Source organism: Megalopta genalis, chromosome 16, assembly GCF_051020955.1.
Source record: "Megalopta genalis isolate 19385.01 chromosome 16, iyMegGena1_principal, whole genome shotgun sequence".
In the NCBI taxonomy this organism is placed as follows: Eukaryota; Metazoa; Arthropoda; class Insecta; order Hymenoptera; family Halictidae; genus Megalopta; species Megalopta genalis.
The window spans coordinates 6388106-6404697 of NC_135028.1; the positions used below are offsets into that span (position 1 = coordinate 6388106).

Below are 16592 nucleotides of genomic sequence, written 5' to 3' on the forward strand. Positions count from 1 at the left end.
ACATAAAACAAATTGACAAAATTTTAATTCGTCATTCGACGTATCTCATTATGTTTCCCTCTATACAAAAATATAATTCTCCTCAATTATTTTCCGTGGGATTCCAGCATTTCCATAAAACTCACACAATGCGTATTACACGTGCGCCACTATGTTAAGATGAATAATATGAAATTTCGTTTAAGAACGCTGCAAAGTACGTGTTTCCCAAAAATAGCGTAAAAGGAAAGGTTTGGAATGTATCAGTGAAAGTAGTTCCTCCTGTATCATAAAATTATGTTCTTTATTGTCCCATTGAAGAAGGTAAGCAAAAATTTGTCATCTCTAAAATGGCTTACTAAAGAATTAGTAAGCCCGTATCTGAGATTAAAATGCAGCGTATCGTGTACTGCACTGAATTCATGCTTGATCTGCTTGGAAGTATTGTCGTGCGACTGCCCCTAACACGATCTCTGCAGTGAACACACCTGCAAACAGTACAGACACATCAATATAAATTTTCATTTATTGTAACATACGATTAGCCGCTTCTTCAACATTTGTAGTCTGCTCTACAAGAACGTGCTAGTGATATCTCTGGAAAAGTTATCTACACAAAATGTAATGTGAATCGAAATTATATCTAAAACACTAATACACTCATACTTGATAATGGATCCAATCTCTTCCATTAGTGATTATCAGACTGCGGATTTTAAGCGTTGATGACAAAAATGGATAGAAGAGACATAAAACAGTAAACAAATTTTAAAAAATTTGAAAATATTATACTCTGTTTGCATCCTAATAAATCTACTAAAAAAGTAAATTTCTAGATCATTCCAGCTTGTTGTAAGCGAGAAAGACAATTTTTATTTTGTATAAAGCTCCACAGTCTACTGAATATCGTTCGTCAACGTTTTGACATGCTTTCTACTAATATTTCGTATGAAATAAATGATCTCTGTATTTTCCAAATGTTTGCGGTTGTCATTCCTTTACAAACTCTATTTGCATCCAGTTGTATGAAATACAAGCATAAAAGCATATTGATACTATAAATGTACTTTCGGTCAACATTACATTTTTTGCAAACATATTAATTTTTTGCAGAGATATCGCCAGTACTTCACTTTCTCGATATGCAAGATAATTACAGGATAGTAAAAAATGTATAAAAAAATATGCATTACTATTCGCACTCGTTATCATTGAAACTATGATTATAATACAGAATTTCAAATGGTAATTGAAAAGCAGTGAAGAACCACTTACTGATATTTGCACGTAAAACATCGGAAAGTAGATGCAGGTCGTTCTCATGAGTAACAATGATATAAGTTAATTTATTACTATTCATCTCTTGGATCTGCGCGAGGGATCTTCGCGTTTTTTCCATTGTTCCACCTGCACTCTCAATAATTTCTGCGATCGCCGATGGCGACGGTATAACACTTGGTGTTACATAAAATATTTTACCCTGCCATAAAAAATGAACTTCCATAAAAACCTTGCACAATTCATCGTCATAACAATACATCTATCTAGAGTGTTCCATTTGGAATTTATCGTTTCGAAAGGGACACTTTCTGAAGCAAGAAATCAATTTCATAAATTTTTAGAGTTAAATTTGGAACCATTTTGATCCAAAGTTAGAAACGCTTCATCTAAATTCTAATCTTCGAGCAGTCAGTATAAATTATTAGCTATTTATATTAGGTCCATTATGAGGATTATTGTTGCTTTCAAAGAAGTAAATTAAAAAATGTATTCATACATAAGAATTTAAATGAATCTATTCATAGCTGCCATAAAGTATTCCTCATAAATATTAATTGTCACTTACCGTATACTAAGTAGAATAGAAAGATAAAACAATCACCTTAAGTACTGTTCCACGGTTAGGGCTTGCCAGAGCCTTTTCAATACTAAAATTAAAATTTTTCTCAAACTCTGGATCACCGAGCATATATCCACTTTCATCTAAGAACGTGTTTCTTGCGAAACAATCGAGTAACCACTGTAACGTGACAATATATTTACAACGTGATAGACAACACACAAATTTTAAAGTTCTTATCGGTGTTGACATCACGAGATGTGTAGCATCCCGCCAACTGGCAGCCATTGCACCACCTAATTCCCGAATCCTCTGTTGAGAAAATAGTGTATTATTAGAAACCGTTTAACTCAAATTTATTATACACATAAATCTTTTAAAGGGATTAGAATACTGTCTTTTTAAAAAATGTAATTGTGAAATTCACAAATACAGATATCTTACTGTATTAGTCATCATTAAGTTATTAAACTGCAGATGTTTATGCACCTATGGCACATGTAAATATACTGCGCTAAAGTTCGGTTTACTTCCAGAAACCATGTTTAACAAATTTACATTTATCATTTATTACACTTGTACAGTTTATAGGGCTACAATTTTCATCATGAAACGAAATGGAATAATAATCATGCTATACCTATTTTTCATAATTTCAGATGTAGAAGTAATGAAATTGTTATAGCTATTAAACGCTTTATTAACCCTTTCATGGTCAGTTTGTACATCTAGCGAGCAAGAGCCGTATTACTTAATTTGTTATATTTATGAAAAATTTGATCTACCATCATTTTTCTAAGACTTATAATATGTATACAATAATATGTACTATAATCTGAATTGCATTAATATACAATGGAAGTTTGATTATTCAGACTAAGTAGAGCAACATGAATGTTTGCATAATAAATTTCATCTTTCTTAATTTGAAAAATAGAGAATTCTAATATTGGAGGATCGGATAATCGAGATACAGTTGTAATACGAATACAATATTAAATAATATAAAAAGTACAAGATAGTTTTTGTACCATATTTTATAGTTTTAGTCGATACCAAAAAGGTTAACAAGCCCTTAATTATCTATCTTTAATTTTTAGAAGATTATAAAATAATTATTAGCAGTCAAAGTATTAACTTTGAAATATGAATGAACTTTCCGGCAGGTCTAATACTATTGTTCGACAAAGGTTTGAGTTAATTAGTCTGCAAAAGCGCGATTGTGCGTGAACATCCGCAGTCCAATCATGATTTCTGATATCCACGTTACCTTTGCGTGTTTTCTAGGATTAATACCAGAAAATAATATCCTCGGTTGCTTATCTGGAGGCGGAGGATCGGGATTACTGACAACCACGGGCTCCTCCAAGCCCAATAAATGTGGATCTTTGTTCAGCAACGGGCCGTCTAGCCGCGGTTTCTTATACTTTCTTATCGAGTTTGGACCCTGACCAACCTGTTTTACTTTATCATAAGACTCTTGGGTAATGTTTATTGGCATTTTCCACGCAGCTGAAAGGAACATCTCTTAAATAACGTTAGAAACTCGAAATGCGCGAGGGAACAGTGAGAGCTGCGACACTTTGTCTTAAAATAATGTAATCAACGATGTTCATGATACCCATTAAATGAGGCACTAGCGAATAATCCAATCTGAACGGATTGCTGAGACTGTATTGTTGATACTTCGGGTTCTCGATTTGATGCAGGGCATTCATTTGCCCGCACAGCAAGTCTGTCAACCATTGCGCATTTACTACTCCAGTTTGCCATTCCCGTGCCTTTTTGTATTTTTGACCGTCGGGTCTGAAATAGTTTTCTTCTTGTCAAGCGAGACAATGATAAAGAATTATACATACAATACAATACTGTGATACAACAACAATTTGTATCACAGTATTTGCAAAGATTTGCTTAGACATTGTCTAGCAAACGAATCTGCCTAAATTAGATTCAAGTCATTTGGTCCAATTTCTCAAAAATTATTTTCTCTTAAAAGGTGTCTAAAATTCCGTTTCAGTGAGTGTTCGAAGAAACGTTACCTTCTGCAAACGAGAAGAGTGTTGTGCCGGGTAAAGTAATTGGTAACTTTCGACCCCAAGGCTTCCAGCATGTACTTGACTTTGGTGCGCTCCTCCCCTTCAAATCCAGACAACGATACAATTTGTTTCGCGCACGGAAGCTCTGTCAAGCTGAACGGTGTCGGAAAATGCAGCGCGTGCCAAGGCGGTAGTACCTGCTGTTTATTGACAACATCGGACAGCCAGTGGGCACTGACACAGCGTTTCCCTTCCCGCAACGCCTGCACCACCGTAGGGTGTTTCTGCGTGATCGCGAGCACGTGGGTGGCCCGGGTGCAATATTGCGGCTCCACTTCGCCGCCATGTCTCTCGATCACTTGTTTCCATACGGTGACGTCGTTCGGACGTTGCACGTCGTATTCAACAATAACAAAGATACAGCCTAGCAAAAATAGATCTGGTGGCACTGAAAGCACAAACAACCAAACGTTATAATGGGCGCCGGCAATGGGACAACGGAACAGGAACTGACGCGGCAATCAACGTGTTATCACGGTTGCAATATTGTATTTAAAAACGCGCATCCACTTATAGCATTCTCGTGACGATTTTTTCTTTTTATATTTTTTCATTTGCGTTTGTCGTCATTTAACAAGATAATATGAAAGAAATAGGAACTAATCACGAGGACATGACCTCGTTCTGTTAATACTTTTTACTCTGAGATTATACTTCATTTAATTCTTACTGATCTTCAAAAGAAATTGATTAGATTTAGCTACTTACATGTGATAGATATTTATTTAGCTACTTACATTTATTAGATATTAGTATATCAATATTTACTTGCATAATTGCTTTCTCATGATCCTATCTATTATCATGTTAACTATTATATTATAACTTTCACATCAGCATTACCATGTCAATTATTAATGACATTGGAACATTATTTCATTTCAGAATGTATTTTCTATCAACCTATGTATTTTATGATGTTAATAATTAAGGACGTTATTGGAACAATATTTCTTTCATATTAACTTATGAATTGTCATGTTAATCGTCACTTTAAATTGTAACGTTCTCGTCACAATCTTTTCCTCATATTTTCCAGTGTATATATCGTCATGTCAAATATAAATGAAATTATAACTTTCTTGGGATAATATTCTTCGCATTAAATTCTTTCACGTCATCCTGTATCATCATGTTAAACGACGACAGGCGTCAAATTAATTTGATCTTTTTAGACGGATTACAAAATTGTGATCGTTATCTATGTGTGACATCAGTAGCGAACATGTTAATGCGTTTGAAACAGCCGATTTCAACGCGTATTTATTTATGTGCTCTAAAGTGGAAATATTGTTTGTTTAAACAATACGCATGTCAGAAAAATTCACTAGTAATAATAATAATAATAGTAACAATAATATTACGTGTATTCGCACACAAATGTCAAGGCTCTAACAATGCAGTTTCTCCGAATGACGCCAATAATAACTACGAATCGACAATCACCTTGAACAACATTGATAAGAAAAAACGAAAGAAAAAAATAACAGCTTCGATCAGCTATTTCGCGATAGTTTTTACCGTTGCAGATAAAAATAACGATTGTGTGTAAATATTCGAATACCACGAAAGTTTTTTCCGTAAAATATACACTTGCTGTTTTTAAGCAACGTGGCTTTTTTGTTAATGTTTTATTATTTTTTATGTTTCCACTTATTTGAGAAAAGCTATTTTGAATTCTCATTGTGCGCATTAGTCGTTTAAACGAACCTAGTACACATAAGTATGTCATATTTAGTCTACGAATATTTATGCTAAGTTATTATGGAAAGTCCATGAAATCTTTTATTGTAAAATGATGTTGGGGTGAAATTGTTTGGGATTGTTTGGGATGAAAAATGATGAGGATCTGCCGTTTAATCATAATTATCGTTTTCCTTCATCGACAGTTGCTTTTCTAAAATTCAAATTTTCAAAATTGACTGTAAATTACGATTTCATTTGTTTGTTTTAAAGAAATATACACCTGTTATGTTTACTGCATTTAGACAAAAATTGTGAGCTAGGTTAAAAATAAGTAATAATTTTGCTATGCTATTTTAAACAAATATTTTGTCTCTCCTGTTCAAACAATAACTGGAATACATAACTATGTAATTGTAAATGCTATTTGAAAAAACGAGACCCAAATATACACATCATGAAGTTAATATTAAAATTGTATACTTATGCATGATGCTAGGATCAATACAATACAATTTTATAAAATCGTTCTTGAATGTAAACAGAGTTTGATTGTTAGTTAATTATGGCTACTTAATAGTTTCTAAATGAAATTTTGTATTCAAAATGGTTATAACTAGACTGCGGATCTTTTTGCAAATTCTCGCTTTTATTGATCATTAGTACGTTATATTATATGTAATTATTAATTATCGTATATATAACAATGAATCAAACTTATCATGACCAATTTATGTGGTGGAAATTAATGTTTCAGTTCTAAATTTGTTAGAAACTATTTTTTTAGCTCATTAAGTGAACATGTAATTATTTTCACAAACTTCTTGCACTTCACAAACTTGCGCGTGCCATAAATGAATACAAACTTACAGTCTGGTTATAATGTTATCAAAAAATAGGGAAACCATTGCTTCTATGATCAAAGTAGACAGAACTGTCGAGACTGAACTCTCCGCAGATCTATCTTTTTATGCGGGTCATTCGAGATTGCTTCGTTTGTAATCCTGGTAAATGAGAGGTTTGTTTCCATATTGCTTTGTAAGCAGAGTGCAGGGTACTATACGTATGTATGTGAACCATTCAGGGAGTTAGGGTTTACTAGTTTGAAAACAAATAAAAAAAGCATACGTTTTAGATTTGGATTGTGTCCGTAGAACTGGGCTTTTGCTTGCGGCATCACGGGGGCGTACTGCATCTTTATCGGGGCCCCGGGCGGCGCCCCATTCGTGATGTTCGCCACGGTTCTCCGTTGATAAGCGGCAAGCAGTTGCGGGTCCTGAGACGGTGGCGGTGGTGGTCTGTGTTGGGCGGTCATTAACCTTAGCTGACCAGCAGCACTTCCTTCGGTCGCGCTACCTTGCAATCTGTTTGTCAACATATTCGCCAACGCTGTTTTCGTTTTCGCGTTGACAACTAACTGCTGGTCCGGCGATATTTGAACGTTATTGGGTAAGGATGCAAGAGGTGGTTCTTGCTGTGCACTTTGTTGCTGTTGCTGCTGTTGTTGCTGCTGTTGCTGCAAGTGTTGCAACTGCTGCAGTCTCGCCATTTGTTGTTTCTGCATGTGCAACTGGGCTATGTGTTGTGGAGTCAAGGGCTGGCCCTGTGGGAACGTCTGCCCTGGCTGAGCAGGTTGGGGACCTTGCACATTTTGCCCGGTTTGCACGATAACTTGGTTGGAAGAATTGATCGGCGTTAAAGCTGGTGGCTGAACGCCGGGGTGTACTGGTTTCTGACCAGGAGTCTGTGCTAGTTGCGGCCCTATCATCTGCGGTCTTGGCTGCTGCACCCATTGCAAGCCACCCGGTTGCACTGGTTTACCGGGACTCCTAATGACCGCGATATGGGCTCCTTGTTGTGCTTGGCGATTTTGCATCTGCCTTTGCAACAATAGGTTTTTCTGCTTCTGTATCTTCTGGATAAATTGGGCTCTTTGCTGTGGATCCATTTGTTGTAATTGTTGATGGGTTTGGGCATCCAACTGGATCAACTGTCTTGGCTGTTGAGGCGGTTGTTGAGCCCATTGTCCGCTTGGTCTCTGAGCACCGATCTGTTGCTGCTGCTGTCTTTGTAATTGTAGATGATACTGTTGCTGTTGCCATTGTGAATCTCTCTGTACAATAAAACTCTGTTGATTTGGTCCCATCAATGGCTGGTTCGGTGGCTGTTGCTGCAACTGACCATCCCTTATAACAAATTGCTGAGAACCTTGAGGTGCGGATTGTTGTAGTTGTTGTGAAATTTGCTGAATTTTTTGTTGTTGATGCTGCTGTTGCTGTAGCAATATTATTTGTCGTTGTTCAGAGGTTAACTGCTGCGGTGGAGCTTGCTGCTGATTCAACTGATGTGTTCCAATCTGTTGCGATGGCGTTGCAATTTGTTGCTGTTGCTGTTGAAGAACTATTTGTTGTTGCTGGGATGTTAATTGCACTTGTTGTTGTTGGACCAGTTGTTGTTGAGATGTAATTTGTTGCTGCGGCGGTATGTGTTGCTGCTGAGAAAGTATCTGTTGTTGATTCAATTGTTTCTGTTGTTGCGTCAACAGCTGTTGCGAAGATGACAATTGATGTTGAGGTATTTGCGAATTCATCTGTTGCGGTTGCTGCGACATTAACGGTTGTTGCGCTCCTATTAATTGCGGTTGCTGCGTTAATTGAGGAGACGGTTGTTGATTTAAAATCTGTTGTTGAGTGTACGTTTGTTGTAATTGTGGATGCTGCGTAAGCTGTTGCGTCATTTGTTGCTGTTGCAGTATCGTATGCTGCATATTCATTTGTTGTTGTTGCTGTTGCTGTTGTTGAGATGGTACCTCTGATTGTTGTATCTGTGGCACAGATTTCATTTGGGGAACATTATTTTGTTGAGACACTTGAGGTAACCAGCCAGTTTGAGTAACATTTTGATCGGATACAGAAGACACGATTGTGGAAGCATTCGATAAACTTGTTGTAGCAGTTGGGCACGTAAGATGTAGCTGTTGCGTACTAACGGTACTTTGCCCATTTGTGGAGAAAGGAAGTGTTGCTATGGTTGCATTATTGGTATTGACATTATGCGATGTACTAGAAGCTACAGGTGGACTTGGTTGATTCCAAGGCATACGTTGTTTAAGTTGTTCCAACATGGCTTTAGTTCTGTCTTGTTCTTCTTGCGTAATATTGTTATCTGTGTCTTCATCCATGAAACCGGTAATCATAGCTGTGGAACTATTTGGATATAGTAAAAGTCTAGGGTGAAATTCCACTTCACTTATAATAGTTCCTTTTCTACAGCATTCTGTTACCCAATCTGGGGTTACAATTTGTATCGGGTGCCTTGTAGCAGTTTCATATTTGAAGCCAGCAGCCTTTCCGGCAATTAAGTGAGTGCAATACTGGTCTAAACGTAATTGACATTTACCACCTTGTAATGTGATCATTGCCCATAGACTTTTGCTATCAGCACGGCTTACCTGAGACACACATGCTCGTACATTCGAAAACAATTGTGCATCTTCGGGTGAAAAATAATGTGGCCTAGATTAATGATACTGCTAAGGAAATTATTTTCAACTATTGATACATATGTTAATGCAAATAATTATTAATTGAATTATTTTAGTGTTTATTTAACTAATGTTTAAGGATACGGTAGAAGTTTGTTACATTTAACAGAATATAAAATCCAGTTCTGTGTAACTGCTGGTATTTCATAAATATCCTTTGCAGCGGAAATATCATTTTCCAACGCATCATAGCCTGCTATTAAATGTGTAACAAAATCACTAAAATAATTCGATCTTTCCGCGCCACTTTCTTGTAGTAAATTTAATATCTGCAAAGAATTGAAAAATGCTAGTTTTAATAATAGTTGTTCCTTAGTCATTAACTGAAAACATTAATACAACTATATAAAACAAGATTGCTATTAAAAACAATTATGCATATCACAGGTACTACAAACAAAATTAGTTGTTTCTCTTACTAACTCATTCTTTCTTATAAACAATACATTGTTGCAATATGTTAGAACTGTTATATTCATAATAACAAATGTTTCATATTTTGGTTAATAAATTCACGAAACGATGCCTAAGATTACTAAACTTTTATTTCTTCGTAACAGAAACATATTACGAATAGGAAAATAAACAGTAGAAATCAAACTTTTTAAAAATCTTCTATCATGTTCGTAGAATGTTGCAATCTGTTAAAATTGACTCCATTTTATAACCTCCACCGCGCGTATTGTGATTGGTTTATGGTAATCGTGAACAATTCACGATTTATGACAGTCGCGGTGCATCGATAACAATATTGCTGGATTAATGACATTACATTAAAGGGAATAGAAAAACGCGGGAAGCGGTGAAATGACATACCTTGGGATCACCTTCGCCACTGACGTAGTATTTAACATCGGCGAACAGGGCACCATCGAGTTTTAATTCTTCGAGGCCGGCCCTTATATCGCCCATCCTTGTCAAATTGTAAGCAAAATCACGTTTCCCACATCACAAAAAAACGGCGTGTTTTCTAAAATCACTTTGAAACTATATACGATATTTGATAACAAACCTCGGCCGCGACGCTTTTGTTATTATTATGATCGTAAGGTTATGTAGCTACATCGGAATCGAACGACTGTACTTTACATTCGATATGTATCGAGATGACGTTGGTGCGCCCGATTTGAACGTCAAAATGTTAATATATAAACGTATCACAAATCAATGTAATTGTGGAATAGAATTCGATAGATTTTTCGTTTTATTTTTATTGTTCAAAGTTAAAGGATTGCTATACATATAATATATATAATAGTAAAATATACATATACGTACACAGGGTGGTCCGCCTAAATAAGGCCACCTAAATATCTCCTCCAATTGTGGGAGCACCAAAAATATCTTGTATGCTATTTGAATTGTTTGAAGAAACCATTATGTTGCAAAAAATATATTTTTTCTAAGGTCATTTCTTCCCCGAAGTTTTCAAGGTTAACGATGTTTTTTGCGCGTAGTTGTATAATTCTTTTTATTACATCGTGCAGCTGATGTAAAAATACGTTCAGATATGTACATTACATGACCTTGAAATGGCGTTTGACTTCGAAAATTAACAGGAAAATAAAAATTGTTGTCTGTCGAGACTTTAGAGGCGAAGACGACGTGAAATTAGTAGCAGCTTTTTATATCTATTGAAATGTATCAACTTAGAAGATGTTGAGACTGTATCATTTAAATAAAACCTTAAATAGAAATAAAGCTATTAAAAATACGTTCTTACAAATGTTGTTTGCTATCTGAAGTGGCATTAGCTGAAATAAATAATTTTTAATTCTTATAAATGTATAATGATGAAATCATTTATAATGAACAATTGTCGATTGTTGATTAGGCAATTGTTGATTGAACAATTGTCTGAAAAGACATTCTTGAAGATTAGCAAAGTTTTCGCGAAAATAATTCAGGAAAGCGGGGTTAAATTATTAACTATTATTTTTAAAAATAAGTGTAATTTCAGATCTGGTTATAACAAACTTCATTGGATTACCGATAAAAAGTCAGTAATTAATGAAAATATTAATTTATTCATCGGCGATGCTAAGAAATCAAATTTGTTTATAAGATTTTAAGCAATATTTATTCTTGACATGAAAATTAATAAATAAATAAAGACGTATCGTGTTGATGTTATTAATATGATATTTAATACATTAAATGCCACATCGGTTGATTTTACGTGAAAAAATAAGTCGCCACTTGATCCATATTTGACAGTATAAATAAATGAAAAAATGTTACTCTATATTTTCGACTTATTCTGATCCATATTTGACAGTATGAATAAATGAAAAAAATATTATTCTATATTTTCGATTTACTTTTTGACGTAGAATCAGCATCTGTTCGGTTACGTCACCGGTTACATGACACCCTGCATACTTAAAAATTGATGCCATATCCTGCTTGTAGACTTTACCGCATCAAATGTGAACGCTTAACGGCCTGTAGGGTGACTAAAACAACGTGACACTTGAAAACATTGTTTACTTTATTGTATACTCTTCTTCATTCGCGGAATAGGTACATATCAGCGTCTAAAATGCTTTTCGCTGTATAGTCCATCGAAACTGTTACGCATTGTTTATTCTTTTCTGTGTCTTCGTTTTGTTCGTACTTTCGCACATTTTCTCTCACTCTCGCTCTCATCCTCTCTTTACTATCTTTTTATCTATCATCCGTTTCCTACTTCTCTCTCTCTCTCTCTCTCTCTCTCTCTCGCTCTCTCGCTCTCTCTTTTTCCCACACTCAACCGTTCTAATATATTATAACCATACATCTCCTATTTTCTCTGATCATTCTCTAAACTAACATTCACGCTGTCCCTCTCGCTCATAGATAAATAAATTATAGGCTAGTATGTACAAGATCTTCATAGATTTCCTCTCTTATTTAGTAGTCATTTGTCACTTAACAGATTTATTCATTTTGTAAAGACTCTAGAAATATTGAGCTTGGTCTGGTCAGTATACGTCATATGTATATTCCCATTAACATTTGTCGACTTGCGTGTGTGTGTATGTGTATGTGTACATGTGTGTATGTGTGTGGGCATTATGCGTGTATATACATATTTCCGAAAATTATGTTATCGATTACTTTGTAGGATCGAGTTATCGGTCTGTACGAGATTGTGGTGCATCTTTCCAGCAATATAAACAACCGGGAAATACAGGAAAGGGAAATCAAGAGTTGCGCAATTTTCAATTTTTTCTTTTTCGTGTAGCTCGTTAAAGAAAAACCGTAAAAGTCGAAATTTTGATTGTTGTAAAATTAAAACTTATCGCTGGCACGTACGATAATGTACGTGCAATGATTTCGAATTTTATCGATCTTATCAACGAAGATTTCAACGGATGCTGGATGATAATATACGGATCTGCGTTTATGTTCTATCAAGAAGAAAGCTTTTCATTTTTTTTTTTACAATAATTAAGTTCTAGTTGCTATAACTCATGGAAGAATCGACTGGTACCTGGGTTAAATCGAATAAACTTCTCCGTTAGCGTGCGCGGCATGAGGATGTAAAGCTTAATTTTATCATTTCCTTTTTTAATGCTCGTTTTTGTGCACACAATTACATACTTAAGCGGGTGCTTAAGTTTTAATTTTACATATTCCAAGTATAATATCCTCTCAGGCACCTGTGATTATTTACAATTCAAGGGCTGCATAATTTTCAAGTGAAGTTTCATCGAATCCAATGTTATTTGTTTGTTCACGGTAAACAGATGGAATATTAAACGAAAACGTTTGTTATTTCAAAGTGAAGCATTTCTATTTGGATCGCCGAACTCGAACGAAAAGTGTTATCGACGTAATTACGTCGACGCGAATGATGTTCTTCTCTAAAGAGGATAACTATACTTAGCCAGTTATTGTGCTTGTTAGATGACAAAACAAACGGATAAGATTCTCCTAATTGAAATTATAACGTGCTGTTTGCGCGTGGACAGGAAATATTGAGCTGGAACTTGGGGGGTTAACGGTGGCAAGAGTTCGAGGGGGCAACAAGTATACTTGAGCCGATTATTTTGAAAGTGGCATAAGTCACTTTACCGTAATGAAAAGCGGTGATTTTTTAATGTTTATACGAAATTATTTATACTGAGAAAAATATCAGTATCCTGGGATAACAAATACAAGTAAATCTTCTCGAAAGTTAGCATCCATATTTTTAAGCGTGTTAAAACGCAAACCGTTGAATATATCGACTTAAAAACAAAGTGACTTATGCCACTTTCAAAATAAACGGCTCACTTGTCGCAATCATTTGTAACGTAAAGTGCAAGGGTTGAAACCCTTAATCGTAACACAGTTGCAATTTTACCTTTTTCTTGCTTCGAAAGGTCAATCAGTTTATGGGGAAACGACCGCAACTTTGATTATCTTTGCACCATGTTCGAGACGTTGCAAATTCAGAGAAATTGGAAACCATAAACAGTGCTCGACTCGAGCTCTAATTAACCCCTTAACGCACAGTTTTCTTTTTTGGAAAAAAACCGGCCAAAAAAATCAATTTTTTTTAAAATGTAAATTGTTCCATGGAAAAAGGCTATATTTTATTCTTGAATAAATAAGTGTTATAGCTTGCAATCCCATGTAAATGATAAATATCGATGAAACGATTTTTTTCTCTTTGCTTTCACATTGTTATTTTCAATTCTCGATTATACTCGATTGTGAAAAAATTGTAGCAGCATAAAATACAACGCCGCTCGAATTATCTCGAGTGTGCACAGTTTGGCCTGTTTAGCGCGCTCGAATTAACTCGAGCGTACAAGTTAAGGGGTTAAAGACTTTTAGAAGTCGAGGAAGAACAACATTGGTAAAACATTCTTTCTCGAACAGAAATATCGTTAGAAATTTTGATACATCTCGAATCCGATAATTAACATCCAAATTTGTTTGTCACATCTCAGTTTTTCAAGACGATCTTTTCGCAAATGTTATTAGCTTGAATCAAGATATAAGAATTCTAATGAAATTCAATCGTTTTGGAATCTTTGCTTTCAATCAGAAAATTGTTTATCGCGCTCTTTGATACAATGGAGCACTTTCGTTATGAAATTTTGTTCGGTAATAATTTGTAAATAATTTCACAAATTAGATAACTCAACGTACTTGTTAATCGTTTAATTCGTTAATAATTCATGGATTATTCTATAGCGTTCGATTTGAACGCTTTAGAATAGAATAATATAAATTAAAAAATAAAATAAATTATATAATAATAATAATAAATTAATTATTAATTATTATTATTGTTAATTATAACAATATAATATATAATTATTAATTAATTATAATAATAATAAAAATTATCATTATTATTAATTATAATAATAATAAAAAATAAATTATATATAATAATAAATTATATATATATATTGCAGAATAGAATTTCTATTCTATCTAAAACATTTTCTTGCTCCAAAATTGATTTCCCGTCGCCCGAAATCTGTAGCTCTCGAATAAAAAGGACGCGATAAAGAAAATCCGATGTCAGATTTGGATTCGATGTAACGAAATTTCAAGGTCGCGTGTTCGTTCGGTTACCTAGGGTGGAGAACAGTTAGTCAAGCGATGCGGCTGGCAACGATATATCTGGTGCAAAATATTTGTAAATTTATTTGATACAGGCAATAGTTCGTGAGGTAATGTCATTCTCATATGGTGTCTCATAATTTGTAATATAACGGAAAAACGTCTGATTTATACCATTCAGAAATAAGTCGGGCATAGAAATTGTCTGCGCGAGGTTTACCGTTCGAGAAAACATTTTAACAATGGAGAAGTCTACGATAAAAATATATATGTATATATATATATTGTACTTCCAAATATATCTTTGATCGATTTAGTAACGTAAACTATTTGTAAAATCCTATTAACAACTGCTTTCATCGACTGTAATATCCTTTGAAATACTTCCTTGGTTATTCTCTAAGAAGTCGGTTCACTGTATGAATTTCATGATTGTTCAAACAGCGAATAAACATTTCACAGATAACTTACGATACAGATATATATATGTATGTATATACAGGGTGTCCCGAAAATGTCTCGTAATACGGAAATGGGAGGTTCCTGAGGTCATTTGAAGCAACTTTTTCCTTCGCGAAAATGTTCTCCGAGGCTTCGTTTACGAGTTATTAATGAAAAACACTGACCAATGAGAGGCGAGCTCGGCTGGCGCGCGGCGGCCCAGCCAACGAGTACACGGAGTCCAGTTCCGCTAACTGGCTCGGCCGTCTCGCGCCAAATGATCTCGCCTCTGATTGGTCACTGTTTTTCGTTAATAACTCGTAAACGAAGCCGCGGATTGCATTTTCGCTAAGGAAAAAGTTGCTTCAAATGACCTCGGGAATCCCCTACTTTCCGATTGCGAGACATTTTCGGGACACCCAGTACATTTGAAACGTAATATGTATAGCAATTGCTTCGTACGCTACATTGTTATTTGTAGAGTAACATATTTTTGTTTTAGTGGAAGAGAAACAACGAGAAGTAGTGAACAAGCAATAGAAAAATAGAACAATTGATATATGGAAATAAACTCGATCATTTTAATCTCAGTATTCCAGCATCCTGCGTTGCATGAATTTTCGTTCGTTCATATTAATGTATGATATTTTTTTAAAAGAGTTAAGCGACAAATATTTATTAAATAGTTCGTATCTTACTATTTAACAAGAGGATTCGTTATGCACGTTTTTTTTGGCTTATTCGCGCCGAAAGAGAGTTAGTTTAGCTATTAATTGTAAGTTCATTAAGTGTTAAAAATGTGAATCGATACGATCTGGCGATTTGTAAAATAAGTTTACACATAATTATCAAATTAATAAATAATTGATAAATGAAACTTTAGATCGAAAACAGGACGGTGTATATTTTTGCATTAAAGAGACGCAACGTCGAAAGGGATACCACATTAAGGACAATTTATACTTCATTAATGACGTTAACGAGTAGTGTTTCATTTCATTTTGCTTAATGAACAGATCAGTAAGATTTTTATCAACTTTTCTCCTGTACTGGACCACTTTAAATCCTTTCGAAAATTAATTTGTACTTCGTTTTTTTAGCGTAGGTGTCAATTTTTTTAAATTGCACTAACACGGAGTAAAGATTATAAATTTAATTAAGTTGTTTTGAAACTTTTTTCCTCGTCATGTCCAAATGTTATTTTTACAACAAAATTATACGACGTATAATAATATACTAATATATTATAATATATAATATATAATATAATACTAATATATTATATATAATAATATATAATTATAATATAATACTAATATATTATATATAATAATATATAATTATAATATAATATACACATTATACATGCAATATTATAATATAATTATAATATATAATATATAATAATAGATATTATAATATATTATACTAATATATTATATATAATAATATATAATAT

The 16592-nt window shown here is 34.3% G+C and overlaps 1 protein-coding gene across 2 annotated transcripts; it reads right to left on the reverse strand.

Annotated features, from left to right (window-relative positions):
- Positions 1-264: 264 nt before the first annotated feature.
- On the reverse strand, positions 265-10213 carry Ptip (PAX transcription activation domain interacting protein). Of its 2 annotated transcripts, none has more exons than XM_033482740.2 (9): positions 9962-10213; positions 9230-9414; positions 6730-9116; positions 3862-4306; positions 3441-3625; positions 3090-3331; positions 1862-2131; positions 1255-1459; positions 265-467 (listed from the first exon to the last, which is right to left on the reverse strand). In XM_033482740.2, exons 1-9 carry the CDS (start codon positions 10055-10057, stop codon positions 400-402), a joined length of 4083 nt encoding a protein of 1360 aa, XP_033338631.1. In that variant the 5' UTR covers positions 10058-10213; the 3' UTR covers positions 265-399. The 2 variants fall into 2 exon arrangements, with proteins under 2 accessions (XP_033338631.1, XP_033338640.1); XM_033482749.2 differs by lacking the exon at positions 9962-10213 and having other exon boundaries at positions 6730-8979; positions 9053-9116; positions 9230-9369.
- Between the last annotated feature and the right edge of the window lie 6379 nt (positions 10214-16592).

Excerpts from the sequence above, each read along its gene's own strand:
- Ptip (XM_033482740.2), bottom strand. The coding sequence starts at position 10,057 with ATGGGCGATATAAGGGCCGGCCTCGAAGAATTAAAACTCGATGGTGCC. Across the intron at positions 9,117-9,229 it reads AAATGTAACAAACTTCTACC|GCCACATTATTTTTCACCCG; the intron begins GTATCCTTAAAC and ends TCATTAATCTAG. Across the intron at positions 1,460-1,861 it reads ACCGTGGAACAGTACTTAAG|GGTAAAATATTTTATGTAAC; the intron begins GTGATTGTTTTA and ends TTTTTATGGCAG.